The following is a 14,629-nucleotide window of genomic DNA, read 5'->3' as shown; positions in this document are numbered from 1 at the left end:
AGTCCTCCATTTAATCTAAACAACATATTTATCTTTTAAATCCTACTCTGTAAGAAGAAGAAAAAAAAAAAAACCACACAAAAAGACCCCAACATCAAAAAAGCTAGAAAGAAGCCAGTTTTTCTCAGTAAAAAAAAACTTTAATGAGTTTGGTTAAAATCTTCAGCAATAACACAAGAAAATATGTGTTTTACCTATCTTAAAATTATCATATAACTTTAGTAACATACCTCATAGGTAGTTCCATAGTGGCATGTATACTGGCATTGTCTGTTGGTCTCCGCATCTTGTTCAACATTAGTGTAAAAAATCACTCCATCTCCAGAACAAGATACAATCTGTTTGTCATTGGTGCATGGTAAGAATTTTGCACTAAAAATATTGGCCCTGTGTCCTGAGCGAATAGTTGTTAAAACCTATAGAAGAAAGAAAAAGGAAGGCTGTATGAGGTTAATAATTTCAAAGCAAAGGCAGTATGGGAAAAGAACAGACTCTGGTACTATAGAACATCAGTTATGTACAGGCTGCCAGTAAACTACAGTTTAATACAACAGAACAGAGAAACAGTCTTTACCCCAAATTTCTTCTAAGAATAAAGTGGTTCCACAAGTGAGATTCATTTAACCACTTGCACAAAGTAGTCTGCAAAATAAAGGATTGGAATGCAACTGCCACCTTTTGTTTTCAAAAGGCCAGTTACATATCAGATCAATCCAAGGTGACAGTGCATCCAGTCAGCATGTCAGTGAGGAGATATATAGAAAATATGGAATATCATGGGTCAAGAACAGTAAGACCTTGTAATCCAAGCCAACTTTATAGTCTTTAAAAATTGATGCTGTTTTTAAAATAAACTCACTTTGGAGAACTCACTTTCTTTGAAGAACCAAAGCTTTTAAGTTTATTTTGAAATTACTCAAAAATAAACAAACATTTAAGAACATTATCACAGGACAATAAACTAAGACTTCACTTAGTTTCAATCAATGTATTCTCCAGTACAGAAGTTTATAATTAACTCCACCATCACAGCTGGTTTTAAACACTTTGTGATGACTTGATATTTCCTGACGTACTTATTAGTGCATTAAAATGAAAAAAATCCTCTATATACATTCTGTGCAGTAGTGAACATTCTAGTCTTACTTCTTCCATCTGCAACATTTATACCAAACTGCATTTTCACCAGTACTAACAGAAAGAAGGCACTTAGCAAGATGTTTACAGTATGAAAACTACTTCCAAATCTCCACTCAAGTAACTCCACTAATCAAAGAAAACACCATGCAAATGAAAATCTTCTGTCAGTAATAGCTGGTGCTTAATGTTTTACAAGAGCTATTTCACACCTTAAACAACTTACACACACACAAAAAGGATTAACAGTGTTATCTGTATTCTCCGAAAGACAGGGCTCAATATCAAAATCCAGGCAGATAATACATTAATTCTATTTTAGAAATCTGCCTCTTAATTTTAGATTTGTTCAGATTTCTATATTGTACTGAAAAAACTTAAAAAAAACAGGCTTTCAAAAGAAATTAAGAATTTGGTACCAAAAAAGCAACTCAGAACAAGTCTATGAAGTACAGTTAAAGACATCATCTGTCAATCCCACCTCTGATTTTACATTATTGCTATTGTGAAAGAAATATTTTTGCCCTGAGAAGTATTCTTTCATCTCCCTAGTATCTAAAAAAATCTAAACAATTAGGGGCTTCTCTACCATTTTAGATTACCATTGCCATTTCTCCACCACCTCCTTTCTGTTACTGGATGTAAACAGGTATATTTTTTCCTCTTTACTTTGTCATACAGGGCCCACAAGCAGTGCCTTCTCAATTTTCCCCCTTTTTGTAACAAACCCCAGTCCAATACCCTTGCTTTTTATAGAGTCAATAATTAACTTATTCTAATCTGAATAATCTGAATCTTCTAAGTCTAAGTTTTCCCCATCTTCAGATCTCATTTCAGATGTGGAGATCTACGTTTGATGATTGCACTCAAACTTGGAAAAACTCAGATTTTTCTTCCCCTCCCTTCTTCTTTCCTTCAGTGTAAACAAAAACTGAATTCAGAAATTTATATGTCTACACATTTTCAGAAAAGAAATATTCCCACAGGCAGACCTAACCCCATCTTGCCTGGCCCTCATTCTTATCACCTGGTGTTGCAATAAAAGCTATTGAACATGTAACAGACTACAAATTCTTAACCACTGACACAAAACAGGAGAGGTGGGGGGTGAAAACCAAAGAATTTCAGATATTTTTCAAAGTACTTGATTAGCAGTAGTAATTCAGATATCCTTATAACCTTTGCAATTTCTTAAGTAATGTTACACAGAAAACCAAATGAAGAGGCAGCAAATTCAAGAATTCAAACTGCAACTCTTCACAGTGCAGGCTATACCTTTGAAATGGGATTCCTAATTCCTAATACCATCTCCAACCCTAATAATAAGCACTTTCCTCCAAGAAAGTAGAATTTCTGGCAGCTACTCTGTTGTCTTCTTTAGACCTGGAATGTTTAAGTTCCACATCCAAATTGAAACTCATTACAATGAAAAGAAAAAAAGTCTCCACAATGAATGAAACACCACTTTTAAAGTCACATTAAAAACCGAAACCATTTTAAAGAGTGGTTTTAGTTTCACTCTAGCTTACTTCTTGAGAAGAAGCCTGCAGAAACAAATGCAAGACAAATATCAGTGAATTATTAGGTCTTTCAGGATGTAGTTTATTTAGGCTTCCCATTCAAGATACTAAGCCCAGAATCATTTACAATCCAGACTTTTAAATAGTACTTCCTTTGAAGAGGTCAAACCCTTTTGAAAGTAAAGAAAAGGAAACCCAACTGAACCCCATTCCAAAGTGAAAAGTAGCAATCCTGATTCTAGAAAAGATGTAAACATTCAGCTCCACAGAGCACTCTCCAAAGCCTCTCCAGCACCTCCATGTGTGAACTGGAACCCTTTCTCTCCCAAAAGGCAAATCAAGCTAAAGATTAAAAAATCCTGAGTGTAACTACTCATAAAAATCCATACTTCACGCTCGTATAAGCTGAGAGAAGTCCTAGGCTCCATTTAAAGGCTGTGAAGACCGAGTGCTCAACTTGATGTAAATACACAAAATTCTGTCTCATATTTGTAGCAGGTAGACCTTTAGCTCCAGCTAAACTCTCCCCCTTCCCTGCCACAGGGAATGCGGTGCCTAAAACAAATAAAACGAGGAAGAAAATATCCACAAGAAGAAGAATTCACAGGCATCTCTAAGTATAAAAAGTGGTCATACTTTTGATTTAGACTTGCAATTTGTATTAGAAATCCCAGTAACACATTTCTCCTCAGACGGAGGAGATACATGAGCATTTAACCTATTGAAATTTGAGAAACATATTTTGAAAAAATGCCTCCTTCAGAGACACACTATATAGCTCTGAATCTGGTCATACATAACTCAAATCAGAGTGACATACACAACTAATATAAATAATAGTTAAATGAAATTAAATGCTTTCTTATTTTTACTAACACAGAAGACTTGCCTGAAGTCTGCTTTTACTACCCTTGCTAGCTCATAACAGAATACAGAGTGATAAGGATATCTTTCCAGATGACAGATTACAATAGACTGGCACCAGTAGCAATTTGATCCTGATTTAATCCTGTATTGATTCTGTTACTCAAGACAGAGAAAACAAGCTAATACAACTCTAACAGTCATCAAAAACAGCATCTCTAGTACACATCAGAAACAACACTGATTATTACATCTTCATGATAATACCTGCTGGTTTATAATTGAATTTGCCTATGATGGAGGGAAAAATACCTGCTTTGCTGTGATGTAAAAAAAACCAAAACTCAACTGAGTGCTATTAATAAGAAAACAAAGCATATCCTATATTTCTCATTTGCCTTAAGTGCAACAGTGGTATGTACAACAGGGAAATAAAAACAAAACCATCCCATGAAAGCATAAAGTTTAAATTACCGCATTTATTGAAATATTACAATATTTTAATGTAGTAATTCTACAATAAGATGGCATAGCAACTATCCCATAGTGACATACTAAAATAAACTCTGCACAATATTATTGAGCAGCTTTTTCTTGCATTAATTTTTTTTACTTTGCAAGTCTCTCCAACAACTCTCTGGAATATATCCTTCATCCACTTCATAGCTGTCTTAAATACCTCTTACTCTTCATCTGAATTTTAAGTCCAACAGAAATCCTGGTCTTTGTCAGACTGACAGGAATAGTTTAAAGAGAGATGAAGTTTGGAAGCTACAGGCAGGAAAAAGGACCTATACCTATAGACACAGACAACACTCCAGATCACTATTATTTTCCCACCACAGCTCTTCAGAAAGGCAAAATATTGTTGCCCCATAACCTCCTATTCAAACTTTCTTCCACCATACTAACCACACATTTTGGTTCACCCACTATATTTAATTTTTCAGCACCTCTTCAAGGTTGAGTTCTCAACCTCTAAGAAAGCATGGGAGAGAGGACTTCACCTGAACACTACTCTACACAATCCCCAGCACTGAAGGACACATTTAGAGCACCTCTATCAAACTATCAGCATCTTAAAGAGCAAAATGTGGAATACTGCTACTATGTGATGGATGCTAGCTGACATTACTGGAAGCCTTTCAACTGCATCATAACCCACGTGAGAACAGCAATGAAAAAGCAGAGACCTTTACATCATTTCCTCCTTCACAAACCTGCTTCCCTTATTGCGGCAACAATTCTCCATCAACATATGTGTAACCACAAGGCAAAATCATTTCAAATGGTAATAAAGTGTTTTAATCAAAATTGACACATCAGCATTACGCAGAAAGACAATTCAGTGTATTACACATAGCAAAAGCTAACACAATATTAAAGAACTGAAATTAAACAGAAAAGCATTTCTCTGACTGTAAGACTTCACAAGAATTACTGAATCCTATTGCTAATTCTGACACTAATCTGTTGTGAGACCATGTTCCCTTTGTGACAGACCACCTACCGTAAAATGGGATAACACTTATGTCACAAGGAATTAAATGCTGAGTTTTTAAAGCACTGTGAAGTTTTAGTCCAATGTATAAACGCTATAAAATGCTTGATATTATCTTTGTTATATAACAATATCTGAAAAAATAAAAACCTGATAAATATCTTAATATCTTGAAAAAACAATCACTTAAATTTTATTTCAGAATTACTAAGGATCAGAAACAAACCTACCTTTCTGCTGTAGGGATTACTGATTACCAGATTGGTGTCATCTGAACCAGATAAAATATATTCTCCTGTATCATTCCAGCAAATTGTATTCACCTGCATTAATTAAAAAACATTAGTTGAGACATATTAATTGAAGTTCAAGAATACTAAAACATCAATACATAAAATATACAGCACTACAGAAACAGGAGTTAACAAATTCAATGGAAACTATGCCATTTCTAAGCAGCTAGCACACACACAAAAAAGTGTTTTTAAAATAAATTCATACAGGAATCACCTGAAATCATTTGCTTCACCTAACATTTGCTTCACCTAAAGTATCTCAATTGTTCCCTCTGCTCCTGCAGAGTCCATCAGGTAACTTAAGACTTCCCACAAAGGCCTTAAAAGCCACACTTCAACACATTCAGGTGCTTTAATGTGCCAAATCTACTCCACATAGTTCTCCAAATTTGAACTGGAGGCTAACACAGTGCTCTTGCTGTCATATCTTCACAACACCCATATACTGACCATCCACTGCTTTTATACTTTCCAGCTACCACACCTTCTCATGTGAAAAGCACTGCAGAATCCAACCCAGATCCCTTTTGAGAAGTGTGAGCATGCTGGGAAAGAACAATATGGCAGTGAGGTACAAGACCATACAGGGAAAACTTAATTTTCCTTATGGAATTGGAATCTTCTTTTCACAAGACTGTAACAATGTGTCAATGCAATAAAGCTGTAAAAGCACTCAAAATCCAGGAAGCTTCAAAAATATCCTTAAAGTAATCTGTCTTCAAGAAGCAGGTCACTAGCATGCACTGAAATCTCCATGCATGACCATTATTTCAAGTAGCCTCTAAAATAGCTTTTAGTGTCAAAGTGCAGCAGTAAACATGTCTTTTGACCATATTCTGTTAGCAGAAAAACTGACATAGTGTGATGTATCAGAGTGGACTATATCACTAACAAAGAAAGCCACTTATTTTTAATCCTTATGGTTTTTTTAATTATTCAAATATCTAATTTTGAGCCCAAACAGCAAATATTTTTAATATAAATTACTATTATAATCACAAGTTTGAGATCCTCAACAAGGCAAAACTGCAAAATCAGTTAGCTGTTTCAGGTGGATCATATGGACAACAAATTGACATATTAATTGAGGAATTTTAAATCAACATTTGCCACTCATAAAAAATAAAATTTTCGTGTTACAATAGATGTGCCAATGGCAGTTTGCTCGGTGCTCTGCAGCAGCCAAATAATGTCAGGAATCATTAGGAAATGCACAGAAAAGCAAGTGTCATTCTGTCATTGTATAGGCAAATCTTCATCTTCCACACTATGCAGTTTTGGTTCATACTCCACTCTCTCACATTATCCACTTGTATCACTGCTCACTTGAAAAGAGGAACTATGAAAAAGAATGACTAGGGTGATCATAGCTATCTAACACTTTTTATTTCAAGAAGCAGTTCATTTGTACCACTTTGGGAAGCGGGTATGACAGAAGCTTATGAAATCATGAGTGACACTGAAGAAGAAAACCCGTTTTCTCTGGATCTTCACAATACAGGAAATGGACAGCCTCCGGTGAAGCCACCACACAACACATACGGCATTTTATTAAAAATGGAATTCGTTGTCATGGAGTGTGCTAAACAACAGAACTGGAAGAATAATATATTCAAAGAAAAATGAAAAATTATCAGAAACACAAGTGCAACTTTCACCTTCATCTGTCCATTGAAGCTTGATGTCTTCTTTAGCATATCCTTCAAGTACCATCTGCTTGTCCTGTCTTAACATACCTCAAACACCAGTACCGGCCACACTCTCAGGGTCAAGTTATGAGGCTCGACTGAGCGTTGGTAGGACCCTGCATGGCTACTGTTATTATTTTATGACCCTGGCTGTCAATCACCAAGAACCATGCATTCAACTAGCCCCCAGATCAATCTATCCTTGAAGTAACCTGTCCTAACAACTCCTGTACTTAAAAGATTTTGTCAAGCACAGCACAGTACTGCAGCTAAGGTAAACACAAACTCCAAGAATGTTCATTTTCTCCTACACTTTCTTTCAGGCAGAAAAATTCTATCATTGCTCTAGAGAAACAAAATGCTAATAAAAGGATACAGGAACAGAAACAAAACCTAAAAAAACCCGAGGAAGCTACAAAAAAAAATTAAATACGAGAAAAATGCTAGAACAAAAATTCAACTAATTGAGCAGAAGCTGTCAAAAATCAAAATCCGAAAGAAAGGAAAGCATGGAAAACATATAAGATGCAAAGGGCCAGTATTACCTCAATTGCAGTGTCACAAGCCTACCCAAGACATCAATCATTCTCCTTCAAAATTCCAGTTTCATTGCATCAACTGCCTCAGGGGTGAGCAATTTCAGCACACCCTAACCAGGCCAAAGTTGGTTCAGAAAAAAATCCAGATGTAAGATGACATAACCAAATGTGTACTAGAAGTCTATAAACTAAACAGGCTTTTTATTTTGTAACGGATCACCTCAACATTACTGTCAAGAAAAGAAGACAAACAATAACAAAGTCTTTTAGTGGAATAAGCTTGATTTTTTTTTTCCCCAAAGAACACTAACTTTCCAGTAAGTGATCAGTGTTCAGTACCAGTGAATAACTTCAATAGGCGTATGGATTGTTGAGAACAGATGCTTAGTAAAAGCAGATTTTGAAAAGTTATCATGTCTCATTCCATGGTAGCAAACCTGCTAATAAAATAGACTTTAAAATGAGTAGTAAAATACTGTGAAAAAACTGTGAAATGAAGGCTTGCTTAAAAATTGGTTTGCATTACAAAACTGTGTAGAAAAGCTACATATCTTCTACCTTCATAGCCACTCAACACCCAACTAAAAGCACAATGTAACAGTTACAACATTCAGGGTTTGAAATTCCTGGAAAAAGGTGATAGAACCAAAAGAAAGGATATATTGAACATAAATTACAATTACCAACAAGAGGAGAAAAATCAAAGGGTATGTAAAGTATTCAACATTTCCAGTTTGTCTCATTTTATTTGCCATTCAGCTAGCCTTGAATCAAAGCAGCAGTTTTGATTCATTAGTCAAAGTCAAAAATACTGTCTGTGTTCTACTCAAAGACAGTGCAAGAGGCAATACTGCCAATCTGTAAAAAAACTGAAAAAGCAAATTCCTTCCTTACATAATGTAACAGTAGAACTACTACGAGGACAAAGTAACAGAACACAAGAAAGGACATAAAAGCAACTATACGTATCCAGAACATCAGAAAGATAAGACGGTATAGAAAGGTACTGGTTTTTTCATCTGTGGAGATGGTAAAAATTGCCATTCAGCAATATGCCAACAAATTTCCTATACGGATTTAAGTGCAACTTTGAGGACTACTGTCACAGTTCAGGCCCAGACAGTACCAACCAGGCTTCTGCTTACTTACCCCCCATCCCTACTGTGGGACAGAGAAGAGAAAATCCACCTAAAAGGTTCATTAATCAGGACAAGAACAGGGAGGTTTTCACTCCCCAGTTATGGTAACAGGCAAAATCAGACAGATGCTATTTGGAAAGAGAAAAAAAAGATATTTAATCTAGCAGGGAAAATGGAAACGTGGTCTTAATACCTTCCCCATCCTCCCACTTCTTCCCTGTCCCGGATCCCTTCCCTGCTGCCTCCCCCTCAGGGCACAGGGCAGGGGGGGTTTAGGGTCAGTTCCACACACAGAGTTTCTGCCGCTCCTTCCTCTTCAGGGGGAGGACTCCTCACGTTCTTCCCCTGCTCCAACACGGGGTCCCTCTCATGGGAGAGTCCTTCATAAGTCACTCTGACACAAGTCCCTTTTTGGTCCAGCGTGGGCTGCCTACAGAGTGATGGTCTGCTTCAGGAAGTCACCTCCTTTGTCATGGGGTCCTCCACAGCTGCAGATCCATGTCTGCCCCACTGTGGTCCTTCATGGCTCTAGATCCACATCTGCGCCTCACCGTGAACCTGCACAGGCTGCGGCTCCACTTCTGCCCACCATGATCCTTCAGGGGCTACAAATCCACGTCTACCCCACTGTGGTCCTTCAAGAACTGCTCCACCATGGTCCTCCATGGATTGCAGGGGGACAGATGCCATCTTACCAGAGCTGCAGGGAAATCTCTGCTCAGGCACCTTCTCTCCTCTCCTTCCTCACTGACCTCGGTGTCTGTGCTCTGGCACTGCTCTCACCACTTCCTCTCCTCTGCTCTTCAGGGCCTTTTTTCTTTATTTTTACAATTTAATTTTCCTTTTCTTGAGTATGCTCCTCATACATGCACATCCAGCTTCCCATATCTGCTCAGCCTTGGCCAAAGGCAGGCCCAGAATTAGAAGCAAAGAAGCTTCCAGCAGCTTCTCACAAGAGCCACCCCTGAGGCTCCCCCTCCTTCCAACACACAACCGCTCTAACCCGAAACAACGACATCTAAAAATGTTCCATCTTGAAGGAGATGCATGCCACACAGGATACTTGTTTGTTAGTGAACTGAATCTCTGTACACAGAAATGAGAAATTCCTCCAAGTAATACTCCTTATTTTAAAATGTAGTAATAGCTCATATCAAAGGTTTTATCTACCCATGCATTCTGAAGGTTTCCCTGACTCAATTTGCTAAGAACAGAACTGGAAGAAAGTGAGGGATATTTTTTATTCCAATTCAGTATGGTTCAGGGTTGTTTTCTCATCATGATTAATTCCTGCAGGTCCAAACTGATTCTCTTTCAACATTTCTCCTTTGGATTTAGCAACTTTATAAAGGAAGGATCTCACCCAACTATGCATTTCCTCATCATCTTAAGCTCCCTTCAGAGTTAACGGGGAAAATGTCAATTTGTCATACATACCACCTTACTCTGAATCAGACAGTGTGAATCTGGTTGAAAGGGGCAAATCATGCCCTGAAAGGATGTTAAGGATACAAGCAGACATCAGTGATTTGGTAGACTAATTCAATTGCTTCACATACCACTGCTAGAGACTGTGGATCCAAACAAAGTGGAAAACTGCACTGTTTCAGAGACAGTGGTACCTAAACTACGAGATGAAAGTACCCATATCTCAAACCAAAATGGTGCTATGGTATATATAGCTACAAGAGCATTTATACTTGGAAGTAACTTATATGTGGTGGCTTGACCTTATCTGGATGCCAGGTTCTCACTCAAGCCACTCAATATCACTCCTCACCTCAGGTGGACAGGAGAGAGAAAATATAATGAGAGGTTCCTATACTGAGATAAGGGCAGGGAGATCACTAAGCAATTACAGTCATGAGAAAAAAGGCTCAATTTGGGGAAATTCATTTATTACCAATCAAATTAGAGTAGGGTAATGAAAAATAAAGCCAAGTCTTAAAATACCTGCCTCCCAATACTTCCCTTCTTCCCAGATTCAACTTCACTCCTGATTTTTAATTCATCCTCCCCCAAGTAAAACAGATGGGGGGGTTGGTCAGTTTATGGTATATTATTTTCTGCGCTCCTTACTCCTCAGTGGGGAGGACTACTCATAATCTTCAAAAAAAATGCCCCAAAGTAAAAAAAAACCCAAAAACATCAAATCCAATCCAAACCGAAAATAAAAAAATAAAAAAAAAAAAATCCAGAAACACCCTTAATAAAACTAAGGCATTCATAGGTCACATGTGAAATTCATGCAAGTTCAGCAATTGTGGAGGAAACAAAAAAGGCTAATATGATCATTTACCACTGATGGTGTAAGCATTTTAATCAGTAAGGGTGTTGTGATTTAACTCATTTCACAGATTTTTTTAAATTAAAGGAAGTAATAAGAAATTATACTGAATGGTTATCAACCATAAAAGATTATCAACTGCAAAAAACCATACAGTAAACAAGGTAAAATTCCTATTCTTTAAAGGTGGGTAGTTCTGAGCAAATTTAATTTCTAAAACTGTGTTTTGAACTGTAGTAGTATTTTAAACACCTGCATATAATGCTGTAAGTTCACAATTGAAACAATTTCCACTCAGTAAAACAACTAAGTTAGGCCACATATTAACAATCAATTAAAAACATATTTTCAAATACATATCCATCAGGCAGATCCAAGCAACACCAAATGGTCACCACCAAATATGCATTTTTATAGTTAACCAAAACAGAGATTAGTCACCACATTTTAACAAGTACTGAAGAAATGTGATTTTCTGGTCCCCTGCTTTATAGGCAAAAATTACTTCTTTTACAAGAGAAAACAAACTTCAGGAAAAGAAACTTGACATTTTGCATCGTAAGTATATTTGAGGAGATGAATATATCTGAACAGCTTTTGAAATAAACATGTTAGAGTATAAAATTTATAACTATCTCTTGACTTTTTATAGCACATCTACTATATTCTTACTTTTCAGACCTCTTGTACAACAGTGCTTGAACAATCTTGAATTTCTGCTCTCTTAGTCAAAAGTAATAAGGATCTCTCTTTGCCCTGTACCTAGTTTAAGTAAAATGTTTTATTTAAAGGAATAGAAGCTAAAATACTTGAAGCACTTCCAAAATTATTTTAATAAGGAGTATTTCAAGTTATGTTACTTCCTTTCAGGGGAGATTTATTTTTGTTTTTACTGTCTCTTTAAATAACCATATAGCACTTGATCATTTGCTTTTTAGACTTGGAGAATACATCACTCAAAACACTAATATAGATTTAAATCAAGAAAATATATCAACATACCAGAAAACTACTGAAGATTCCATTTAAAGGTTTAAGATAAGAACTAAAAAGATAAGCATGTGTTTTCCTTGCACAGGGATTAATTCATTCACCACTATTAAGTTACAGGAATGGGATTTTGTTTTGCTTCAAAGCTAAAGCATCAGATGTTTAAGAAAAAATAAACAAAAACCTAGAGAATTCAGAGCTAAGTATCAAAAAAGTTGAGGTTTCCAGATCAGTTTTAATACATGGTATTTTCATTTTTAAGTTCAGGAGCTATTATTGTGGCAACAAAAATCACAATTTAGCATCTTTTAACAAACAAAAACAAGCAACTTACACATCCATCGTGTACATTCAAGGTTGCTTCAAGTTTTAATCTTTGGATAAATTCTCTTCTCCCTGTGAAGAAAAATATCAATTACATACTCTTTTAAAATAATAACACTGAAGAAGTAATTAAAACCCTGCTGATGGGCACTAACAGGTAAAAAAACTCAACAAAAAAGAACCAGAAGATAAACCTAAGCCTTGAAACAATTCATATGGTTCTCATTTTACATATCCTAAGACAAGATTCACATTCCCTAGCTTTTCCACTACCTTTAGTAAAGGTCTGCAAAAACAGCAAAACTAACATTTCACTGGTATACAGGCTGATGCTTCCTCCAAAACTAACATCTATAAAGCAGAAAATAACCTAGTAAAATTTTGGCTAATGTAGCTGAAAGATAACAAGCATAACATAGTTCAAGCAGTTTGACCTTTTGTATAGGAATACAAAGAAGAATGTGTTTAGGTCTCAAGTAGAGAGTAAAACTTGGTCTCCTAATTTTGAGCAAAGAACTGGAAGTTGATCTTCCAAGCATTATCTACAATTCTACATCTCCTCTTAAATGAGAGAAAAATAAAACTTTAATTTCTGTTTTTGTTACATTTTGAAAAGTATCATTGAAGTACAGTACTCTTTCATTTGATATAAAATTTAGACAGAAAACACCAAGGTCACTTTTGGAAAGCTGAGGAAAAAAAAGATGAAAGAGAAAGAAGAAATCTGTAACTGCATATTGAGTAAGGCAAGGGCCCAGGAACTTCATGTCCTCATTTCCTGTACATAAGCTGACACACCTCACTTAAAAACACTACTATACACATGAAAAGGGATAAATAAAGTGTACAGAAAACAATAAGGCCTCTTCCTGATCTAGATATTCAAACAAATAGCTCCATTATTCATATAATTTAGTGGTCCCATTTTATGGAAACATGTTTTAATGAACCTAATAATCCCCAGAAAGCACTTCCCAAAACAACCAACACCAATAAACTTTATCTTTTTACTTAAATCCTGAAAACACTTTAACTCCAGGACCATCATCTTTTTTTTTTTTCCTGTGTTTGAACAGCTCTTGGAACAAAACTCCAGGTAAAAGCATTAGACCGTAGGCCTATACTAGGCTGCACTGCTTTCAAATACTAAACTTATATAATTCAGTCAAAATGAAACTTCCTGCCTTCCTTCTAGGAAACTAGAAAAGGAAAGAAAACTAGTCAGGGAAAGAAAAGCTGCATTAGAAGCCTCTACACATCTCAAAACCTTACATTTCTGAACTTCTTTTGGTTCATCTTAAGGCAGAACCATTTCAGAATCCAGTGCTGCTTCTGGCACTCCAGCACAAATTTGGAAAAGTAATTTCTCCTCTCTACTCTCGTTTCCTTTTAATGTGTTTTATTTGTCCTATATAGTCTCCAGCGCTGAAAAAGAACACCTGATATCCACACCTGGTCCTTCAGAGTCACAGACCATCCCTGCCATCCTCTCTCAAAGATTAGGAAACCTTTCATGAGGTACCAACTCCCGCCAGTCCCACACCAGCATCTCATTCAATATTCATGCTGGTTTCCCTCCATTAAAAGCATGATTTGGTACCCAGAAATCACCACCAAAATTCAAAGTCATTCAGAACACAACTAAATTACCATACTAGATGAAGATGATAATTTCACAAAAAATATTTTCTTTTTAAAGAGGAGGTACTGACTGGGTGAAATGCTCATAAACAGCTTGCTTTTAAAGCACATATAAGCTAGCTTTAAAAAGACAAACCATACTCTCTTATGCCCCATTTTATAAACACTAAAACTGTGGCATCTCAGAAGTGACACAATTGCTGTTAATTCGGAATACTATTACTAGAGAGAGATTAAAATACTCAACTTAGTTCTGTGCAGTACGCACATCCAGCAAGTATGTGCATATTCATGAGTTGGGAATACATCTACGTATTCTTTCTTTCAGTTAAATCTTATTATTTTTTTCAATCAGTGAATGATACATGTATTTTCAATGAGGATTCCATGAAGTGGGAAATTACTACCTGCTATACGCTTATATATCATTTTGCATAATAGAAGTCTCATAACTTGTTTCTAGGGCACTATTGTGATGCAGAATACAGCACAATAATACGCGACTCCCAATAGGATAAGTTGCTAAAAAAAATGTATACTCTGCAGGTGAACATAAAAATAGAGTGTTTGCCAGTCACACTGCATTTTCAGTGGCAGAACAGAGAAGTGTGATAGCAGTGGATGATTCTGGGGCATTACAGCAAATGCATATAACACCTCTGGAAGGAGATGTCTCCAGAAAAACATGCAGGTGCTTGCTGAG

General features: G+C 36.3%; 1 protein-coding gene across 3 annotated transcripts in view; it reads right to left on the bottom strand.

Annotated features, from left to right (window-relative positions):
* DCAF6 (DDB1 and CUL4 associated factor 6) overlaps positions 1-14,629 on the bottom strand; it is an 85,919-nt gene that overhangs the window by 57,193 nt on the left and 14,097 nt on the right. For all 3 annotated transcript variants that reach the window (XM_071756748.1, XM_071756738.1, XM_071756744.1), the window contains exons 2-4: positions 12,296-12,357; positions 5,253-5,345; positions 231-416 (exon numbers count right to left, since the gene is read on the bottom strand). In XM_071756748.1, coding sequence (XP_071612849.1) covers positions 231-416; positions 5,253-5,345; positions 12,296-12,357 — 341 coding nt within the window. The remainder of the gene's footprint in view (positions 1-230; positions 417-5,252; positions 5,346-12,295; positions 12,358-14,629) is intronic.

This window comes from Heliangelus exortis, chromosome 1 (genome assembly GCF_036169615.1).
Source record: "Heliangelus exortis chromosome 1, bHelExo1.hap1, whole genome shotgun sequence".
In the NCBI taxonomy this organism is placed as follows: domain Eukaryota; kingdom Metazoa; phylum Chordata; class Aves; order Apodiformes; family Trochilidae; genus Heliangelus; species Heliangelus exortis.
This window is presented reverse-complemented; position numbering and strand designations above follow the sequence as displayed.